The sequence below is a fragment of the Bombina bombina genome, chromosome 6 (genome assembly GCF_027579735.1).
Source record: "Bombina bombina isolate aBomBom1 chromosome 6, aBomBom1.pri, whole genome shotgun sequence".
Classification (NCBI taxonomy): Eukaryota; Metazoa; Chordata; class Amphibia; order Anura; family Bombinatoridae; genus Bombina; species Bombina bombina.
The window spans coordinates 810,689,652-810,711,571 of record NC_069504.1 but is presented as its reverse complement, the minus strand read 5'-3'; the positions used below and the strand labels follow the sequence as shown (position 1 = coordinate 810,711,571).

General features: G+C 38.9%; 1 protein-coding gene across 1 annotated transcript in view; it reads left to right on the top strand.

Annotated features, from left to right (window-relative positions):
* LOC128664642 (cytoskeleton-associated protein 2-like) overlaps positions 1-21,920 on the top strand; it is a 112,971-nt gene that overhangs the window by 21,800 nt on the left and 69,251 nt on the right. The window contains exons 2-3 of the mRNA XM_053719456.1: positions 6,080-6,149; positions 13,783-13,849. Of these exons, the coding sequence (XP_053575431.1) occupies positions 6,080-6,149; positions 13,783-13,849 (137 nt within the window). The remainder of the gene's footprint in view (positions 1-6,079; positions 6,150-13,782; positions 13,850-21,920) is intronic.

Genomic DNA, 21,920 nt, shown 5'->3' with positions numbered 1-21,920 from the left:
GCTTTACATTGCTCGTATATTGTTTCCTCAGTACAATTCCTTTTGAATTGAATGAGTTGCCCCTTTGCTACCGCAAAGAGGACATGCTGCGGATGGCTGCTTTTTGCATGCAAGAGGGTATTTTTCGTGATGGGCTTTCTAGATACAGGGAGTGCAGAATTATTAGGCAAATTAGTATTTTGACCACATCATCCTCTTTATGCATGTTGTCTTACTCCAAGCTGTATAGGCTCGAAAGCCTACTACCAATTAAGCATATTAGGTGATGTGCATCTCTGTAATGAGAAGGGGTGTGGTCTAATGATATCAACACCCTATATCAGGTGTGCATAATTATTAGGCAACTTCCTTTCCTTTGGCAAAATGGGTCAAAAGAAGGACTTGACAGGCTCAGAAAAGTCAAAAATAGTGAGATATCTTGCAGAGGGATGCAGCACTCTTAAAATTGCAAAGCTTCTGAAGCGTGATCATCGAACAATCAATCGTTTCATTCAAAATAGTCAACAGGGTCGCAAGAAGCGTGTGGAAAAACCAAGACGCAAAATAACTGCCCATGAACTGAGAAAAGTCAAGCGTGCAGCTGCCAAGATGCCACTTGCCACCAGTTTGGCCATATTTCAGAGCTGCAACATCACTGGAGTGCCCAAAAGCACAAGGTGTGCAATACTCAGAGACATGGCCAAGGTAAGAAAGGCTGAAAGACGACCACCACTGAACAAGACACACAAGCTGAAACGTCAAGACTGGGCCAAGAAATATCTCAAGACTGATTTTTCTAAGGTTTTATGGACTGATGAAATGAGAGTGAGTCCTGATGGGCCAGATGGATGGGCCCGTGGCTGGATTGGTAAAGGGCAGAGAGCTCCAGTCCGACTCAGACGCCAGCAAGGTGGAGGTGGAGTACTGGTTTGGGCTGGTATCATCAAAGATGAGCTTGTGGGGCCTTTTCGGGTTGAGGATGGAGTCAAGCTCAACTCCCAGTCCTACTGCCAGTTTCTGGAAGACACCTTCTTCAAGCAGTGGTACAGGAAGAAGTCTGCATCCTTCAAGAAAAACATGATTTTCATGCAGGACAATGCTCCATCACACGCGTCCAAGTACTCCACAGCGTGGCTGGCAAGAAAGGGTATAAAAGAAGAAAATCTAATGACATGGCCTCCTTGTTCACCTGATCTGAGCCCCATTGAGAACCTGTGGTCCATCATCAAATGTGAGATTTACAAGGAGGGAAAACAGTACACCTCTCTGAACAGTGTCTGGGAGGCTGTGGTTGCTGCTGCACGCAATGTTGATGGTGAACAGATCAAAACACTGACAGAATCCATGGATGGCAGGCTTTTGAGTGTACTTGCAAAGAAAGGTGGCTATATTGGTCTTGTATTTTTTTTTTTTTTTTTTGAATGTCAGAAATGTATATTTGTGAATGTTGAGATGTTATATTGGTTTCACTGGTAAAAATAAATAATTGAAATGGGTATATATTTGATTTTTGTTAAGTTGCCTAATAATTATGCACAGTAATAGTCACCTGCACACACAGATATCCCCCTAAAATAGCTATAACCAAAAACAAACTAAAAACTACTTCCAAAACTATTCAGCTTTGATATTAATGAGTTTTTTGGGTTCATTGAGAACATGGTTGTTGTTCAATAATAAAATTAATCCTCAAAAATACAACTTGCCTAATAATTCTGCACTCACTGAAGATTCACAGTGATCTTACCGTCCGCCATCCCTGTCAATGTGATATCCAAATAATTGATGGATTTTTCCTGCTTTTCAAATGTGAATCTCAGACCAACTGTATTACTGTTAAGGTTTTGAATAAAATCCTCAAGATATAAATGGGGCCCTTGCCAAATGAACAACAGATCATTGATAAAGCGTATATAATACGCTATGCTGTTCTTATGAGTATTCTCAGCTCCATAGATGTGAGACAGCTCCCACCAACCCATAAAAAGGTTGGCATAGGAGGGGTCAAACTTAGCCCCCATAGCTGTTCCACACCTCTGGAGATAGAACCTACCCTCAAATCTGAAGTAATTATGAGTTAACAGGAGCGTTGTGACTCTCAACAAAAAGCCTACAAACTCAGCCGTAAAATTAGAATAGTTATTCAAAAAGAAGACAACAGCCTTAATTCCCTCCTCATGAGGAATAGACAAGTAGAGAGCCACGACGTCCACTGTCAACCAAGTATAACTAGTGACAACCCAAAAAATGTCTTCCATCTGACAAATCACATCCTTGGTGTCCCTCACATAACTATGTAAGGATATCACAAAAGGATGTAATATAGCGTCCTTCATTCTATGCAAACAGGTGGCACATTACACACTAATATGTTTATATTCAAACTTATTTATGTTTATACATATATGTTTGTGCACTTTTGTTTGTTTATTGTATATATATATATATATATATATATGTACTTTTTTGAGGTATAGGCCACCAATATGTCATTGCATATCAATTCTCTAGGTTTTGATATACATAGTAACATAGTAGATAAGGATGAAAAAAAGACTGAAATCCATCGAGTTCAACCTATACAAATCTAAACTACTTACAAAAAGCTCCAGTTAAGCTTAAATAACCCCACTAAAAGGTGACCCTTTTAATATTAGCAAGCATATCCATATGAATATGGATTAGGACTAGCATTATCTTGTGCTTTTGCATTTATCTCTTGCTAAGCATGTGTATATATTTTTCATGTAAAATCCAGTGCTGATTATATTGCAGAATAATTTTAGATCTTTACATGCAGAAAAAGCAAGTTTTTTATGTCATCTGTTATTGACTGTGTAAATGTGAATATGCTCTCGTTTTTGAGAAAAGGATAAATATTCAGTTTTGGCTCTAATATGATAGTACATCTGTCATAGAAAGAGTGTTTATTACATGAGGATGTTCACAGTTTGTTTACACACTGATTTGGAAAGTTTTGTTCATTTTACATAGTTTTAGATTGCTATTTTGCTTTATATTTGATAGCATATTCACATATGCACTGTCCTTGTTGCATTTGTCAGCTGACCGTATATGGGAAATATATATGTTCTTCTTTTCATGTTATATGTTGATAGATTCGTATAGGTTTATAGGAGTTTGTTTCAGATTAATATTTGAAGCTTTAAGGATGAACATAGGCTTTTACCTATTTATGTAGTATATATTGCATTTCCTACGTCCTTTAATCTAAGCCTGAATTTCTATTAACCTGTAGTACGGGTTATATCTAAGAATGCAGCACATTCAAGTTTTCAGGTAGTTCTGTTTATTCAGGAGTTAATATATCTTTTAACCCTCAGCTTTAACACACAGGTATTGGGCTACATATATGACCAATGGGTATTTAGTCTTGCTTTTAAATAGGTAGCACAGGTGTGCTGTATTAGCTATGATTACGGCTCTTTAGCGGAAACATGTCAGCCAGCAGTACACCTGTGCTGTTTTACTGAGAGTTACTGGGACCCCCTGTTTTTTTTCATCCTTTTGGAATGGAATAACGTTTTTTATTTTATAACTTTGCCTTTGGGACTTTCTTCTCAGTTTTATATATATATATATAAACTGAGAATTTGCATATCTAATTTGCATAACTTACCCAGAATTCTCTTGTGCATTGGTAACATTGTATATGAGTTATTTCTGGGGAAAAGCAAGCGGGGATACTTGCCTATATGTGCTAATTTCCTATGCAAATATTTACATTGATTTAATTTTGAGACATGGAGGATTTTAATTTCAGTTTTTTATCTCCCCCCTTAATTTTAATGAATTTTGGTTTAACCTTGAAAATAGCTTTACCAATGCAGCAGCCAGAAATCTATCTCCTACTGATGAGTTCCAAAAAGAATGAAACAGGCTGTCTATTGAGTGATTTCTGGTTTTGCTGTAATAATCTTGTTAAAAGGATAGCTGTGTTAAACTAAGAATTTGCATATCTAATTTGCATAACTTACCCAGAATTCTCTTGTGCATTGGTAACATTGTATCTGAGTTATTTCTGGAGAAAAGCAAGCGGGGATACTTGCCTAGATGTGCTAATTTCCAATGCAAATATTTACATTGATTTATATATATATATATATATATATATATATATATATATATATATATATATATATATATATATATATATATATATATATATATATATATATATATATATATACAGGTAGCCCTCAGTTTACGCCGGGGTTAGGTTCCAGAAGGAATGGTTGTAAATCGAAACGTTGTAAATTGAAACCCAGTTTATAATGTAAGTCAATGGGAAGTGAGGGAGATAGGTTCCAGGCCCCTCTCAAAATTATAATAAGTAACACCTAATACATTATTTTTAAAGCTTTGAAATGAAGACTTTAAATGCTAAACAGCATTATAAACTTAATAAAATAATCACACAACACAGAATATATAATTAAACTAAGTTAAATGAAACTTAGGTTTATAATGCTAAACAGCATTATAAACCTAATAAAATAATCACACAACACAGACTTCACTTGCATTTTTCTGCAAACAGTTCTTTCTATGCATTCCAATCTGGACTGATTTATAGACAGGAAGATCTTGTTCCTTTGAAATCTGCTCGATAGCTCAGGTCTGGTTAAACTGATTAATTTCAGCTTGCTTGGCTTTGCTGCAACACAACTGACAGCCCCACCTACTGGCTATTTTAATAAATGCACTGCTTCTCAATGCTTTTCAATAGCAGTCACATGACTGTAAAAAAAGGTTGTTATTCTGAAACGGTGTAAATTGAACTGTTGTAAAACGAGGGCCACCTGTATATACGTGCTGGTTCTGCTTTCTGAAGCCACAGCCTGTTTAAATGGGCTGATGTCGCAGGAAGAACACATATAAATATCTTACCACTCTATATAAACAAACACTTCCTTATCTAACATTTTGATACCCATCTCTCCCTTAGATTTTGTCACCCGTTACTACAGTATTGATATTTTCAGTATAGAGTATCTTCTGTGCAATTCATACCTCTTCTGTAAAGGGAAATTCATCATTAAAAAACAAACAAACAAACACTAGGCTTTCTTTTGATGTTCAGACAACAGCATTTCACATTCCATCACATCAAAGTTAAAAGGAAATTAAACACCACTTGCTTTAATGTAAAATTGTGCTCCCTGTGGAGGCCAGAAAGCAAATTCTGTAAGCTGCAAATCAGATACCGGTTCAGGCAATTGGGGAAAAAATAAAAATATTACTCAAACACAAGGTCTTCAATGCTCCTTTAACTTTAGTCTAAAGGGTTTTTGAATGTGACTCCTTGTGTACCTTTTTAAATTTTTTAAATAAAAACTATTATGAATGTGAGAGAACAGTAATTAAAGGGATTGGAAAGTCAAAATTAAACTTGCATGATTCAGATAGAGCATGTTATTTTAAGACACTTTCAAATTCACTCCTATTTTCTAATTGGCTTTGTTCTGTTAGAATCTTTTGTTTGAAAAAGAATACGCACATATCCCACACTAGTGGGAGCTAGCTGGTGATTTGAGCCTGCACACATTTGTCTCTTGTGGTTAGCTAACCAGATGTGTTACGCTAGCTACTAATGTTCCTTCAGCAAAGGATAACTAGAGAATTAAGCAAATTTGATAATAGAAGTAAATTGGGAAGTGGATTAAAATTGTATGTTCTTTCTGAATCACTAAAGAAAATCTTGGGGTTTCCTGTCCATTTTAAGTATGTGAAAATATTTTTGCCTGATAAAAAGTTGCCCTGTTTATTTTAAAAAGAACAGCAAATGTATATTAGTGTAAAAGTCATACTGAAAGCATTTGTTGTTCACTAGCTAACATTGATGCAGTTTATCAAGGACAGTAACAGCCCCATAAAGGAGAAATTTAAATAAATCAATATATTTTAAAACACCCTCTTTGAAGGAAAAAAATACTTTAGGGTCCCTTTTGACTTTTCTGTGATTTTTTGTGTGCATGTTCCACCCTTTTTCATTTATAATATACAGATATGATTCCTTATTCATAATAAACTTTTATTTTGAAATAACTATTTTTTATTTTGATCTTCTTTCCTACAGAAGCTCGTCGGCAAAAGTTGATTGAGTACCTGACTGCAAAAGGGAAACTCAAACCTCAGAATAACCCAAAGTAAGTAAGGCAAGACCTTACGGTCACCATATATGCATTGTACATCATGCAGACGCTTGTATATTTTATCATAAAATCATAGGTAAGCATTATATACTTACACTGCAGTGTTCCCCCACACCACCCAGCTGATTTTACTGACCACTCTGCCAAAATTTAAGCCAATATTAAGCTAAAAAAAGCTGATAATTTGTTTTCAATTGTTGCTCAAGATATCATTAAATCGATTTATGTAAAATTATTATGCAATTAATTTGTGCTTTTGATAACATAAAGGGACATTTTCTTGCTTAACATATAGAATGTATTTCTTTCATGTAATTAGCAATAGTCCATGAGCTAGTGACGTATGGGATATACATTCCTACCAGGAGGGGCAAAGTTTCCCAAACCTCAAAATGCCTATAAATACACCCCTCACCACACCCACAATTCAGTTTTTACAAACTTTGCCTCCGATGGAGGTGGTGAAGTAAGTTTGTGCTAGATTCTACGTTGATATGCGCTCCGCAGCAAGTTGGAGCCCGGTTTTCCTCTCAGCGTGCAGTGAATGTCAGAGGGATGTGAGGAGAGTATTGCCTATTTGAATGCAGTGATCTCCTTCTACGGGGTCTATTTCATAGGTTCTCTGTTATCGGTCGTAGAGATTCATCTCTTACCTCCCTTTTCAGATCGACGATATACTCTTATATATACCATTACCTCTGCTGATTCTCGTTTCAGTACTGGTTTGGCTTTCTACAAACATGTAGATGAGTGTCCTGGGGTAAGTAAATCTTATTTTCTGTGACACTCTAAGCTATGGTTGGGCACTTTGTTTATAAAGTTCTAAATATATGTATTCAAACATTTATTTGCCTTGACTCAGAATGTTCAACTTTCCTTATTTTTCAGACAGTCAGTTTCATATTTGGGATAATGCATTTGATTTAATCATTTTTTCTTACCTTCAAAAATTTGACTTTTTTCCCTGTGGGCTGTTAGGCTCGCGGGGGCTGAAAATGCTTCATTTTATTGCGTCATTCTTGGCGCAGACTTTTTTGGCGAAAAAATTCTTTTCCGTTTCCGGCGTCATACGTGTCGCCGGAAGTTGCGTCATTTTTTGACGTTATTTTGCGCCAAAAATGTCGGCGTTCCGGATGTGGCGTCATTTTTGGCGCCAAAAAGCATTTAGGCGCCAAATAATGTGGGCGTCTTATTTGGCGCTAAAAAATATGGGCGTCGCTTTTGTCTCCACATTATTTAAGTCTCATTTTTCATTGCTTCTGGTTGCTAGAAGCTTGTTCTTTGGCATTTTTTCCCATTCCTGAAACTGTCATTTAAGGAATTTGATCAATTTTGCCTTATATGTTGTTGTTTTTTCTCTTACATATTGCAAGATGTCTCACGTTGCATCTGAGTCAGAAGATACTACAGGAAAATCGCTGTCTAGTGCTGGATCTACCAAAGCTAAGTGTATCTGCTGTAAACTTTTGGTAGCTATTCCTCCAGCTGTTGTTTGTATTGATTGTCATGACAAACTTGTTAATGCAGATAATATTTCCTTTAGTAAAGTACCATTGCCTGTTGCAGTTCCTTCAACATCTAAGGTGCAGAATGTTCCTGATGACATAAGAGATTTTGTTTCTGAATCCATAAAGAAGGCTATGTCTGTTATTTCTCCTTCTAGTAAACGTAAAAAATCTTTTAAAACTTCTCTCCCTACAGATGAATTTTTAAATGAACGTCATCATTCTGATTCTGATGACTCTTCTGGTTCAGAGGATTCTGTCTCAGAGGTTGATGCTGATAAATCTTCATATTTATTTAAAATGGAATTTATTCGTTCTTTACTTAAAGAAGTTCTAATTGCTTTAGAAATAGAGGATTCTGGTCCTCTTGATACTAATTCTAAACGTTTGGATAAGGTATTTAAATCTCCTGTGGTTATTCCAGAAGTTTTTCCTGTTCCTAATGCTATTTCTGCAGTAATTTCCAAAGAATGGGATAAATTGGGTAATTCATTTACTCCTTCTAAACGTTTTAAGCAATTATATCCTGTGCCGTCTGACAGATTAGAATTTTGGGACAAAATCCCTAAAGTTGATGGGGCTATTTCTACCCTTGCTAAACGTACTACTATTCCTACGTCAGATGGTACTTTGTTTAAGGATCCTTTAGATAGGAAAATTGAATCCTTTCTAAGAAAAGCTTATCTGTGTTCAGGTAATCTTCTTAGACCTGCTATATCTTTGGCTGATGTTGCTGCAGCTTCAACTTTTTGGTTGGAAACCTTAGCGCAACAAGTAACACATCATGATTCTCATGATATTATTATTCTTCTTCAGCATGCTAATAATTTTATCTGTGATGCCATCTTTGATATTATCAGGGTTGATGTCAGGTTTATGTCTCTAGCTATTTTAGCTAGAAGAGCTTTATGGCTTAAGACTTGGAATGCTGATATGGCTTCTAAATCAACTCTACTTTCCATTTCTTTCCAGGGTAACAAATTATTTGGTTCTCAGTTGGATTCTATTATTTCAACTGTTACTGGTGGGAAAGGAACTTTTTTACCACAGGATAAAAAATCTAAGGGTAAAAACAGAGCTAATAATCGTTTTCGTTCCTTTCGTTTCAACAAAGAACAAAAACCTGATCCTTCATCCTCAGGAGCAGTTTCAGTTTGGAAACCATCTCCAATCTGGAATAAATCCAAGCCAGCCAGAAAGGCAAAGCCTGCTTCTAAGTCCACATGAAGGTGCGGCCCTCATTCCAGCTCAGCTGGTAGGGGGCAGGTTACGTTTTTTCAAAGAAATTTGGATCAATTCTGTTCACAATCTTTGGATTCAGAACATTGTTTCAGAAGGGTACAGAATTGGTTTCAAGATGAGACCTCCTGCAAAGAGATTTTTTCTTTCCCGTGTCCCAGTAAATCCAGTAAAAGCTCAAGCATTTCTGAATTGTGTTTCAGATCTAGAGTTGACTGGAGTAATTATGCCAGTTCCAGTTCAGGAACAGGGGATGGGGTTTTATTCAAATCTCTTCATTGTACCAAAGAAGGAGAATTCCTTCAGACCAGTTCTGGATCTAAAAATATTGAATCGTTATGTAAGGATACCAACGTTCAAGATGGTAACTGTAAGGACTATCTTGCCTTTTGTTCAGCAAGGGAATTATATGTCCACAATAGATTTACAGGATGCATATCTGCATATTCCGATTCATCCGGATCATTATCGGTTCCTGAGATTCTCTTTTCTGGACAAGCATTACCAGTTTGTGGCTCTGCCGTTTGGCCTTGCTACAGCTCCAAGAATTTTTACAAAGGTTCTCGGTGCCCTTCTGTCTGTAATCAGAGAACAGGGTATTGTGGTATTTCCTTATTTGGACGATATCTTGGTACTTGCTCAGTCTTTACATTTAGCAGAATTTCATACGAATCGACTTGTGTTGTTTCTTCAAGATCATGGTTGGAGGATCAATTTACCAAAAAGTTCATTGATTCCTCAGACAAGGGTAACCTTTCTGGGTTTCCAAATAGATTCAGTGTCCATGACTCTGTCTTTAACAGACAAGAGGCGTCTAAAACTGATGGCAGCTTGTCGAAACCTTCAGTCACAATCATTCCCATCGGTAGCCTTATGCATGGAGATTCTAGGTCTTATGACTGCTGCATCGGACGCGATCCCCTTTGCTCGTTTTCACATGCGACCTCTTCAGCTTTGTATGCTGAATCAATGGTGCAAGGATTACACAAAGATATCTCAATTAATATCTTTAAAACCGATTGTTCGACACTCTCTAACGTGGTGGACAGATCACCATCGTTTAATTCAGGGGGCTTCTTTTTTGCTTCCGACCTGGACTGTAATTTCAACAGATGCAAGTCTCTCAGGTTGGGGAGCTGTGTGGGGATCTCTGACGGCACAAGGAGTTTGGGAATCTCAGGAGGTGAGATTACCGATCAATATTTTGGAACTCCGTGCAATTTTCAGAGCTCTTCAGTTTTGGCCTCTTCTGAAGAGAGAATCGTTCATTTGTTTTCAGACAGACAATGTCACAACTGTGGCATACATCAATCATCAAGGAGGAACTCACAGTCCTCTGGCTATGAAAGAAGTATCTCAAATTTTGGTTTGGGCGGAATCCAGCTCCTGTCTAATCTCTGCGGTTCATATCCCAGGTGTAGACAATTGGGAAGCGGATTATCTCAGTCGCCAAACGTTGCATCCGGGCGAATGGTCTCTTCACCCAGAGGTATTTCTTCAGATCGTTCAAATGTGGGAACTTCCAGAAATAGATTTGATGGCGTCCCATCTAAACAAGAAACTTCCCAGGTATCTGTCCAGATCCCGGGATCCTCAGGCGGAGGCAGTGGATGCATTATCACTTCCTTGGAAGTATCATCCTGCCTATATCTTTCCGCCTCTAGTTCTTCTTCCAAGAGTAATCTCCAAGATTCTGAAGGAATGCTCGTTTGTTCTGCTGGTAGCTCCGGCATGGCCTCACAGGTTTTGGTATGCGGATCTTGTCCGGATGGCCTCTTGCCAACCGTGGACTCTTCCGTTAAGACCAGACCTTCTGTCACAAGGTCCTTTTTTCCATCAGGATCTGAAATCCTTAAATTTAAAGGTATGGAGATTGAACGCTTGATTCTTCGTCAAAGAGGTTTCTCTGACGCTGTGATTAATACTATGTTACAGGCTCGTAAATCTGTATCTAGAGAGATATATTATAGAGTCTGGAAGACTTATATTTCTTGGTGTATTTCTCATCATTTTTCTTGGCATTCTTTCAGAATTCCGAGAATTTTACAGTTTCTTCAGGATGGTTTAGATAAAGGTTTATCCGCAAGTTCTTTGAAAGGACAAATCTCTGCTCTTTCTGTTCTTTTTCACAGAAAGATTGCTATTCTTCCTGATATTCATTGTTTTGTACAAGCTTTGGTTCGTATAAAACCTGTCATTAAGTCAATTTCTCCTCCTTGGAGTTTGAATTTGGTTCTGGGGGCTCTTCAAGCTCCTCCGTTTGAACCTATGCATTCATTGGACATTAAATTACTTTCTTGGAAAGTTTTGTTCCTTTTGGCCATCTCTTCTGCCAGAAGAGTTTCTGAATTATCTGCTCTTTCTTGTGAGTCTCCTTTTCTGATTTTTCATCAGGATAAGGCGGTGTTGCGAACTTCTTTTGAATTTTTACCTAAAGTTGTAAATTCCAACAACATTAGTAGAGAAATTGTGGTTCCTTCATTATGTCCTAATCCTAAGAATTCTAAGGAGAAATCGTTGCATTCTTTGGATGTTGTTAGAGCTTTGAAATATTATGTTGAAGCTACTAAATCTTTCAGAAAGACTTCTAGTCTATTTGTTATCTTTTCCGGTTCTAGAAAAGGCCAGAAAGCTTCTGCCATTTCTTTGGCATCTTGGTTGAAATCTTTAATTCATCTTGCCTATGTTGAGTCGGGTAAAACTCCGCCTCAGAGAATTACAGCTCATTCTACTAGGTCAGTTTCTACTTCCTGGGCGTTTAGGAATGAAGCTTCGGTTGATCAGATTTGCAAAGCAGCAACTTGGTCCTCTTTGCATACTTTTACTAAATTCTACCATTTTGATGTATTTTCTTCTTCTTTAGCAGTTTTTGGTAGAAAAGTACTTCAGGCAGCGGTTTCAGTTTGAATCTTCTGCTTATGTTTTTCGTTAAACTTTATTTTGGGTGTGGATTATTTTCAGCAGGAATTGGCTGTCTTTATTTTATCCCTCCCTCTCTAGTGACTCTTGTGTGGAAAGATCCACATCTTGGGTAATCATTATCCCATACGTCACTAGCTCATGGACTCTTGCTAATTACATGAAAGAAAACATAATTTATGTAAGAACTTACCTGATAAATTCATTTCTTTCATATTAGCAAGAGTCCATGAGGCCCGCCCTTTTTTTGGGGTGGTTATGATTTTTTTGTATAAAGCACAATTATTCCAATTCCTTATTTTATATGCTTTCGCACTTTTTTCTTATCACCCCACTTCTTGGCTATTCGTTAAATTGTGGGTGTGGTGAGGGGTGTATTTATAGGCATTTTGAGGTTTGGGAAACTTTGCCCCTCCTGGTAGGAATGTATATCCCATACGTCACTAGCTCATGGACTCTTGCTAATATGAAAGAAATGAATTTATCAGGTAAGTTCTTACATAAATTATGTTTTTTAGACTTTCAAATTTGACTTCTATTATTTAATTATGCTTTGTTCTCTTGGTATTTGTTGGTAAAGGAGTAGCAATGCACTTCAGGGCATTGCTGCTCCTAAACCTTCCTAGGTATGCCTTTTAATAAACTACTAGTCCTAAAGCCCGTGTACACAGGCCATTTTTTGCAGTACAGTGGTCCCACCCCTTGCGCGCGCTCTCTCTCCCCCCTCTCTTTTGCTCTCTCCCCCCTCTCTTTTGCTCTCTCTCTCTCTCCCTTCCTCTTTTGCTCTCTCTCTCCCTTCCTCTTTTGCTCTCTCTCTCTCCCCTCCTCTTTTGCTCTCTCTCCCCCTCTCTTTTGCTCTCTCTTTCACCCCCCCTCTCTTTTGCTCTCTCTCGCTCACTCCCACTTTGCCACGGCCCCATAACGGGCCATCCGGCCTTTCTAATTCAACTCATGCTCCACTGATTGTCACGGACCAGACCTCACATGCGCCACTGACCTCGCAGCAGACACGCTCCACAAATGCCGACACTGATGATTTCAATGTTAAGATCTGGGGTTCCAAGGTTCACCATCACTGGATTACAGCATGTAATTTTTGGACAATAAGGGCCCTTAAAAAGACAGTAAAGGCAAAATTAAATTTTTATTATTCACATATAACATGCAATTTTAAGCAACTTTCCAATTTACTTCTATTATCTTATTTGCTTCATTCTCTTAATATCCTATATAATAAAAGGCCAGTTATGTTTTTCAGATGCAGTCATGCGCAGTAGAGACCGCAAGACAAACATACGTGGTCTTTTATTATATAGGATATTAAGAGAATGAAGCAAACTAGATAATGGAAGTAAATTGCTAAGTTGCTTAAAATTGCATGTTATATGTTAATCATGAAAATTAAATTTTACCGCTACTGTCATTTTAAGGGCCCTTATAGTCCAAAAATTACATGCTGTAATCTATTGATGGAGAACCTTGGAACCCCAGATCTTTCAGAAGTACATTTCCCATGATGCTTAGGCCCTTTGCAGTCAAGTCGAGCATCATGGGAAATGTAGTTATGAAACATCTGGAGTGCCAAGGTTCACCATCACTGCTCTAATCCGTTAGAGCATGTAATTGTTTTCGACAATGGCCATTTAAGTAACATTTATAAATAACAGAAAATGTTATAACATAGCAAAGTATCAACCTGCCCCACCTACTGGAAAATCATCGATGGAGGACACTGCAGTGCTTGGAATCTACTTGTTTTCCCAGTGCTCTAAAAAATGATCATAATGGTACATTGAAAACACTATATCTCCTGCATTTACAAGAGCATGGTGTAAATATTGTAGCACCACAGATATGGCATAGCTTTCCAATTTTACCTATTTCACAAGCACCCATGATCAGCCCTAAATAACCATGTTGCATAGTTGTTGCTCTACATTTAACAAATTGTATCTTTTAAACAGACCCTACTTAAAGGAGTGTACCAACAGGCAAAACAAGCTAACGTCTCAAGTTTCAAAAACAGCACCAGTAAGTAATGGGGACTCCATATTATTTCTACTGTTACAGTTATTGGGTAGCACAAGACATTCTGTATATTTTTAAGCTAGCTTAGTTGAACCCTAATTGCAACAAAATGTATAGAATCAATGTAAGCTTTTAAGTCCTAGATAAAAATAAATGGTCATGACTATGTAAAAAAAAGTCTACATAAGGTAACGCATTTTAAAAGGACAGTTTACCCATTTTTTTTCTCCCCTTTCATTTGTTCTCATTGATACATTTTACCTGCTGGAGTGTATTATATTGTTTACTAATAGCTCATTTTCCCTTCTTTTGACATTTTGAAATAGCTGATTTAGCCTGTGGTATCCCCACCTATACTGAAAATGTCTATATTTATGTATAGGCTATTGACAAGCTGTAGGGTATAGAAGAGATAAGCAATACAATGTTAATTTCTTTCCTAAGATATGGTGAGTCCACAGAATCATCAATTACTAGTTGGAATATCACTCCTGGACAGCAGGAGGAGGCAAAGAGCACTACAGCAAAGCTGTTATATATGTCACTTCCCTTACCCATAATCCCCAGTCATTCTCTTTGCCTGCGGTGCATTTGGAGGTGAAATTTTGGTGTCTGATCTACAATCAAGATTTTTTTTTATTTTAAAAGCAGAGTAGGTTTGCTCTAATCTTTCTAAAGGGTCTAGCCTTAGCCCATGTCAGTCTCTTCAGTAGGGCAGTGGTGGCATTTGAGCAACTGGGAACTTGTGGGGTACAATCCTCACTGCGTTTTCCCAAAACATTTTGCTGCCCTATTTACTCAGTCTTTCTGTATTTCCACAGGTCCATGTGAGGGATGGCATACTCTCAAACCACGTGAGCTGTCCTACTTCCGGACAGATAAATGTTAATGTAAGTGCCAGTTTTATTTTTCTATGTAAGCAGGGAACAATTTGGCCCTTATTCAGCTGAAAAGCTGCAGGGGGACATTTTTTATTATTCCTGTCAGGGTGCAGGTTTTTATGGCAGTTTTTGCAGTCCCTGTTAGTGTGAGGAGTTATTTATTTTATTGATGGCTCAATGAGGATCCGTTCTTAGTAACAGATTATGTACTTTTATTGGGGGTTTTATTGTTTGTTTTTATGTTAAAATAATTTTTATTGAAATAACATCGTTAAACATAACACATGTCTTATACAGTTGGTTACAATATCGTCTCATCAGGTGTTGAAATACAATAATTACTGTATTCAATTTTTAAGTTCTCGTTTCTGTCTTTTATATCTTCATTATACAATAAGGTCTCAAAACTAAGATATCATACCTGATATGTTTCTCATAAAAGACAATCATCACATAACTAATTTTCTTATTACCAAAAAGTAAAAATAATTAAACAAACAGAACATTTGGTCATTTAGGATCTATTAATCATATGTCAGTATCATCTCTTGTAAACAATTCTTCTTGTGTTTCTCCCTCCATCAATGATGGAGAGCCATCATTAACTGGTCTACTCTAACAGACTGACTCATTCCCTGCTTAAGCTTGTGCGTATCCCACCCCTTTTCCTGTTTCTTGTTTAGTTTTCACTCCTATCCCCTTTTATAGAGCTGAGTTGAGTTGGTTAAATTAAATGCATTATCCAGTAAAACCAGATTTCTCTTGTAAGGTGTATCCAGTCCACGGATCATCCATTACTTGTGGGATATTCTCATTCCCAACAGGAAGTTGCAAGAGGACACCCACAGCAGAGCTGTAATATAGCTCCTCCCCTAACTGTCATAGCCAGTCATTCTCTTGCAACTCTCAACAAGCTAGGACGTTGTAGAGGAGAGTGGTTAAATATAGCTAGTTTATTTTCTTCAATCAAAAGTTTGTTATTTTTAAATAGTACCGGAGTTGTGCTATTTTATCTCAGGCAGTAAATAGAAGAAGAATCTGCCTGAGGTTTCTATGATCTTAGCAGGTTGTAACTAAGATCCATTGCTATTCTCACATATGTCTGAGGGGATTACACAGATGAGGTAACTTCAGCGAGAGAATGGCGTGCAGTTTATTCTGCTATCAGGTATGTGCAGTTATAATTTTTTCTAGAGATGGAAAACACTAGAAAATGCTGCCGATACCGGATTAATGTAAGTTAAGCCTGAATACAGTGATTTAATAACGACTGGTATCATGCTTACTCTCAGGGGTAATACCCTTATGATATTTACAATATAAAACGTTTGCTGGCATGTTTAATCGTTTTTATATATGCTTTGGTGATAAAACTTTATTGGGGCCTAGTTTTTTCCACATGGCTGGCTTAAATTTTGACTAGAAACAATTTCCACTGTTGTAGTATAAAAGTTACAGTTTGTGCAGTTAAAATTACAAACTGTGACATCCAGCTTCCCTCAAAGGCCCTCTGAATGCTATAGGACATCTCTAAAGGGCCCAAAGGCTTTCCAAAGTCGTTTATTGGGGAAGGTAGGGCCACAGCTTGCTGTGACAGTTGGTTGTGACTGTTAAAAAACGTCTATTTCGTTTTTTTGATCCGTTTTTTGAACTAAGGGGTTAATCATCCATTTGCAAGTGGGTGCAATGCTCGGTTAGCCTATTATACACACTGTAAAAATTTTGTTTGATTTACTGCATTTTTTCACTGTTTTTCAAATTCTGACAAAATTTGTTTCTCTTAAAGGCACTGTACCGTTTTTTATATTTGCTTGTTAACTTGATTTAAAGTGTTTTCCAAGCTTGCTAGTCTCATTGCTATTCTGTATAAACATGTCTGACATAGAAGAAACTCCTTGTTTATTATGTTTAAAAGCCATGGTGGAACCCCTTCTTAGAATGTGTACCAAATGTACTGATTTCATTTTATGCAATAAAGATAATTTTCTGTCTTTAAAAAATGTATCACCAGAGGAATCTGACAAGGGGGAAGTTATGCCGACTAACTTTCCCCACGTGTCAGACCCTTTGACTCTCGCTTAAGGGACTCACGCTCAAATGGCGCCAAGTACATCTAGGGCGCCCATAGCGTTTACTTTACAAGACATGGCGGCAGTCATGGATAATACACTGTCAGCGGTATTAGCCAGACTACCTGAACTTAGAGGTAAGCGAGATAGCTCTGGGGTGAGACAAAATGCAGAGCATACTGACGCTTTAAGAACCATGTCTGATACTGCCTCACAATATGCAGAAGCTGAGGAAAGAGAGCTTCAGTCAGTGGGTGATGTTAATGACTCAGGAAAGATACCTGATTCTAATATTTCTACATTTAAATTTAAGCTTTAACACCTCCGCGTGTTGCTTAGGGAGGTTTTAGCTGCTCTGAATGACTGTGATACCATTGCAGTGCCAGAGAAATTGTGTAGACTGGATAAATACTTTGCAGTGCCGGTGTGTACTGATGTTTTTCCAAATACCTAAAAGGTTTACAGAAATTATTAATAAGGAATGGGATAGACCAGGTGTGCCGTTCTCTTCCCCTCCTATTTTTAGAAAAATGTTTCCAATAGACGCCACCACATGGGACTTATGGCAGACAGTCCCTAAGGTGGAGGGAGCAGTTTCTACTCTAGTAAAGCGTACTACTATCCCTGTCGAGGACAGTTGTGCTTTTTTTTTTAGATCCAATGGATAAAAAATTAGAGGTTACCTTAAGAAAATATTTATTCAACAAGGTTTTATCCTACAGCCCCTTGCATGCATTGCCCCTGTCACTGCTGCTGCGGCGTACTGGTTTGAGTCTCTGGAAGAGGCTTTACAGGTAGGGACTCCATTGGATGACATACTTGGCAAACTTAGAGCACTTAAGCTAGCCAATTCTTTTATTCTGATGCCATTGTTCATTTGACTAAACTAACGGCTAAGAATTCTGGTTTTGCTATACAGGCGCGCAGAGCGCTATGGCTTAGATCATGGTCAGCTGACGTGACTTCAAAATCTAAGCTACTTAACATTCCCTTCAAGGGGCAGACCCTATTCGGGCCTGGTTGAAGGAGATTATTGCTGATATCACTGGAGGAAAAGGTCATGCCCTTCCTCAGGACAGGTCCAAATCTAGGGCCAAACAGTCTAATTTTCGTGCCTTTCAAAACTTCAAGGCAGGTGCGGCATCAACTTCCTCTAATAATAAACAAGAGGGAACTTTTGCTCAATCCAAGACGGTCTGGAGACCAAACCTTACATGGAAAAAAGGTAAGCAGGTAAAAAAGCCTGCTGCTGCCTCTAAGACAGCATGAAGGAACGGCCCCCTATCCGGGAACGGATCTAGTAGGGGGCAGACTTTCACTCTTTGCCCAGGCGTGGGCAAGAGATGTTCAGGATCCCTGGGCGTTGGAAATTATATCCCAGGGATATCTTCTGGACTTCAAAGCTTCCCCCCCAAAAGGGAGATTTCACCTTTCACAATTATCTGCACACCAGATAAAGAGGGAGGCATTCTTACACTGTGTACGAGTCCTCCTAGTTATGGGAGTGATCCATCCAGTTCCAAAGGAGGAACAGGGACAGGGTTTTTACTCAAATCTGTTTGTGGTTCCCAAAAAAGAGGGAACCTTCAGACCAATTTTGGATCTAAAGATCTTAAACAAATTCCTCAAAGTTACGTCGTTCAAGATGGAAACTATTCGTACCATTTTACCACTGATCCAGGAGGGTCAATATATGACTACAGTGGATCTAAAGGATGCTTATCTTCACATTCCGATACACAAAGATCATCATCGGTTTCTCAGGTTTGCCTTTTAAGACAGGCATTACCAGTTGTAGCTCTTCCCTTGGGATTAGCTACAGCCCCAAGAATCTTCACGAAGGTTCTAGGGTCACTTATGGCGGTCCTAAGGCCGCGGGGCATAGCAGTAGCCCCTTATTTAGACGACATCCTGATACAGACGTCAAACTTCCAAATTGCCAAGTCTCATACGGACGTAGTACTGGCATTTCTGTGGTCGCATGGGTGGAAAGTGAACGAGGAAAAGAGTTCTCTATCCCCACTCACAAGAGTTTCCTTTCTAGGGACTCTGATAGATTCTGTAGAAATGAAAATTCACCTGACGGAGTCCAGGTTATCAAAGCTTCTAAATTCCTGCCGGGTTCTTCATTCCATTCCGCGCCCTTCGGTGGTTCAGTGTATGGAAGTAATCGGCTTAATGGTAGCGGCAATGGACATAGTGCCGTTTGCACGCTTACATCTCAGACCGCTGCAACTATGCATGCTTAGTCAGTGGAGCGGGGATTACACAGATTTGTCCCCTCAACTGAATCTGGACCAAGAGACCAGGGATTCTCTTCTCTGGTAGCTATCTCGGGTCCATCTGTCCAAAGGTATGACCTTTCGCAGGCCAGATTGGACAATTGTTACGACAGATGCCAGCCTTCTAGGTTGGGGTGCAGTCTGGAACTCCCTGAAGGCTCAGGGATCGTGGACTCAGGAGGAGTCTCTCCTTCCATTAAATATTCTGGAACTAAGAGCGATATTCAAGGCTCTTCAGGCTTGGCCTCAGTTAGCAACTCTGAGGTACATCAGATTTCAGTCGGACAACATCACGACTGTAGCTTACATCAACCATCAAGGGGGAACGAGAAGTTCCCTAGAGATGTTAGAAGTTTCAAAAATAATTAGCTGGGCAGAGATTCACTCTTGTCACCTATCAGCTATCCATATCCCAGGTGTAGAGCACTGGGAGGCGGATTTTCTAAGTCGTCAGACTTTTCATCCGGGAGAGTGGGAACATCTGGAGGCATTTGCACAACTGATTCATCGTTGGGGCAAACCAGAACTGGATCTCATGGCGTCTCGCCAGAACGCCAAGCTTCCGTGTTACGGATCCAGGTCCAGGGATCCCAAGGCGACACTGATAGATGCTTTAGCAGCGCCCTGGTCTTTCAACCTGGCTTATGTGTTTCCACCGTTTCCTCTGCTCCCTCGACTGATTGCCAAGATCAAGCAGGAGAGAGCATCTGTGATTTTGATAGCACCTGCGTGGCCACGCAGGACCTGGTATGCAGATCTAGTGGACATGCCATCCTTTCCACCATGGTCTCTGCCTCTGAAACAGGACCTTCTACTTCAGGGTCCTTTCAACCATCCAAATCTAATTTCTCTGAGGCTGACTGCCTGGAGATTGAACGCTTGATTTCTTCTGTTAAGTGTGATCAGTCCACGGGTCATCATTACTTCTGGGATATTACTCCTCCCCAACAGGAAGTGCAAGAGGATTCACCCAGCAGAGCTGCATATAGCTCCTCCCCTCTACGTCACTCCCAGTCATTCTCTTGCACCCAACGACTAGATAGGATGTGTGAGAGGACTATGGTGATTATACTTAGTTTTATATCTTCAATCAAAAGTTTGTTATTTTAAAATAGCACCGGAGTGTGTTATTACCTCTCTGGCAGAGTTTGAAGAAGAATCTACCAGAGTTTTGCTATGATTTTAGCCGGAGTAGTTAAGATCATATTGCTGTTCTCGGCCATCTGAGGAGTGAGGTAAACTTCAGATCAGGGGACAGCGGGCAGATGAATCTGCATAGAGGTATGTAGCAGTTTTTATTTTCTGACAATGGAATTGATGAGAAAATCCTGCCATACCGATATAATGTCATGTATGTATACTTTACACTTCAGTATTCTGGGGAATGGTACTTCACTAGAATTACACTGTAAGAAAGACATAAAGCTGTTTAATAACTAGAGATTATGTTTAACGTTTTTGCTGGAATGTAAAATCGTTTTCATTTGCTGAGGTACTGTGTGAATAAATGTTTGGGCACTATTTTTCCACTTGGCAGTTGCTTAATCTGTTTTCTGACAGTTTCTGTTCTCCCTCACTGCTGTGTGTGAGGGGGAGGGGCCGTTTTTTGGCGCTTTTACTACGCATCAAATATTTCAGTCAGCAACTCATTGTATTCCCTGCATAATCCGGTTCATCTCTACAGAGCTCAGGGGTCTTCAAAACTTATTTTGAGGGAGGTAATTTCTCTCAGCAGAGCTGTGAGAATTATAGTTTGACTGAGATAAAAAACGTTTATTCTGTAATTTGTTTCCTGCTTTCAGAATTTGTTATCTTTGCTAATGGGATTAAACCTTTGCTAAAGTTGTGTTGTTTACAAGGATTGAGGCTATAACTGTTTCAATTTATTAATTTTCAACTGTCATAGATCTTCTGTGCTTCTTAAAGGCACAGTACGTTTTAATATTATTCTAATTGAATTGTATTTCCAAGTTGCAAGTTTATTTGCTAGTGTGTTAAACATGTCTGATTCAGAGGATGATACCTGTGTCATTTGTTGCAATGCCAAAGTGGAGCCCAATAGAAATTTATGTACTAACTGTATTGATGCTACTTTAAATAAAAGTCAATCTGTACAAATTGAACAAATTTCACCAAACAACGAGGGGAGAGTTATGCCGACTAACTCGCCTCACGTGTCAGTACCTACATCTCCCGCTCAGAGGGAGGTGCGTGATATTGTAGCGCCGAGTACATCTGGGCGGCCATTACAAATCACATTACAGGATATGGCTACTGTTATGACTGAGGTTTTGGCTAAATTACCAGAACTAAGAGGTAAGTGTGATCACTCTGGGGTGAGAACAGAGTGCGCTGATAATATTAGGGCCATGTCAGACACTGCGTCACAGGTGGCAGAACATGAGGACGGAGAACTTCATTCTGTGGGTGACGGTTCTGATCCAAACAGACTGGATTCAGATATTTCAAATTTTAAATTTAAACTGGAAAACCTCCGTGTATTACTAGGGGAGGTGTTAGCGGCTCTGAATGATTGTAACACAGTTGCAATACCAGAGAAAATGTGTAGGTTGGATAAATATTTTGCGGTACCGACGAGTACTGAGGTTTTTCCTATACCTAAGAGACTTACTGAAATTGTTACTAAGGAGTGGGATAGACCCGGTGTGCCGTTCTCACCCCCTCCGATATTTAGAAAAATGTTTCCAATAGACGCCACCACAAGGGACTTATGGCAAACGGTCCCTAAGGTGGAGGGAGCAGTTTCTACCTTAGCTAAGCGTACCACTATCCCGGTGGAGGATAGCTGTGCTTTTTCAGATCCAATGGATAAAAAGTTAGA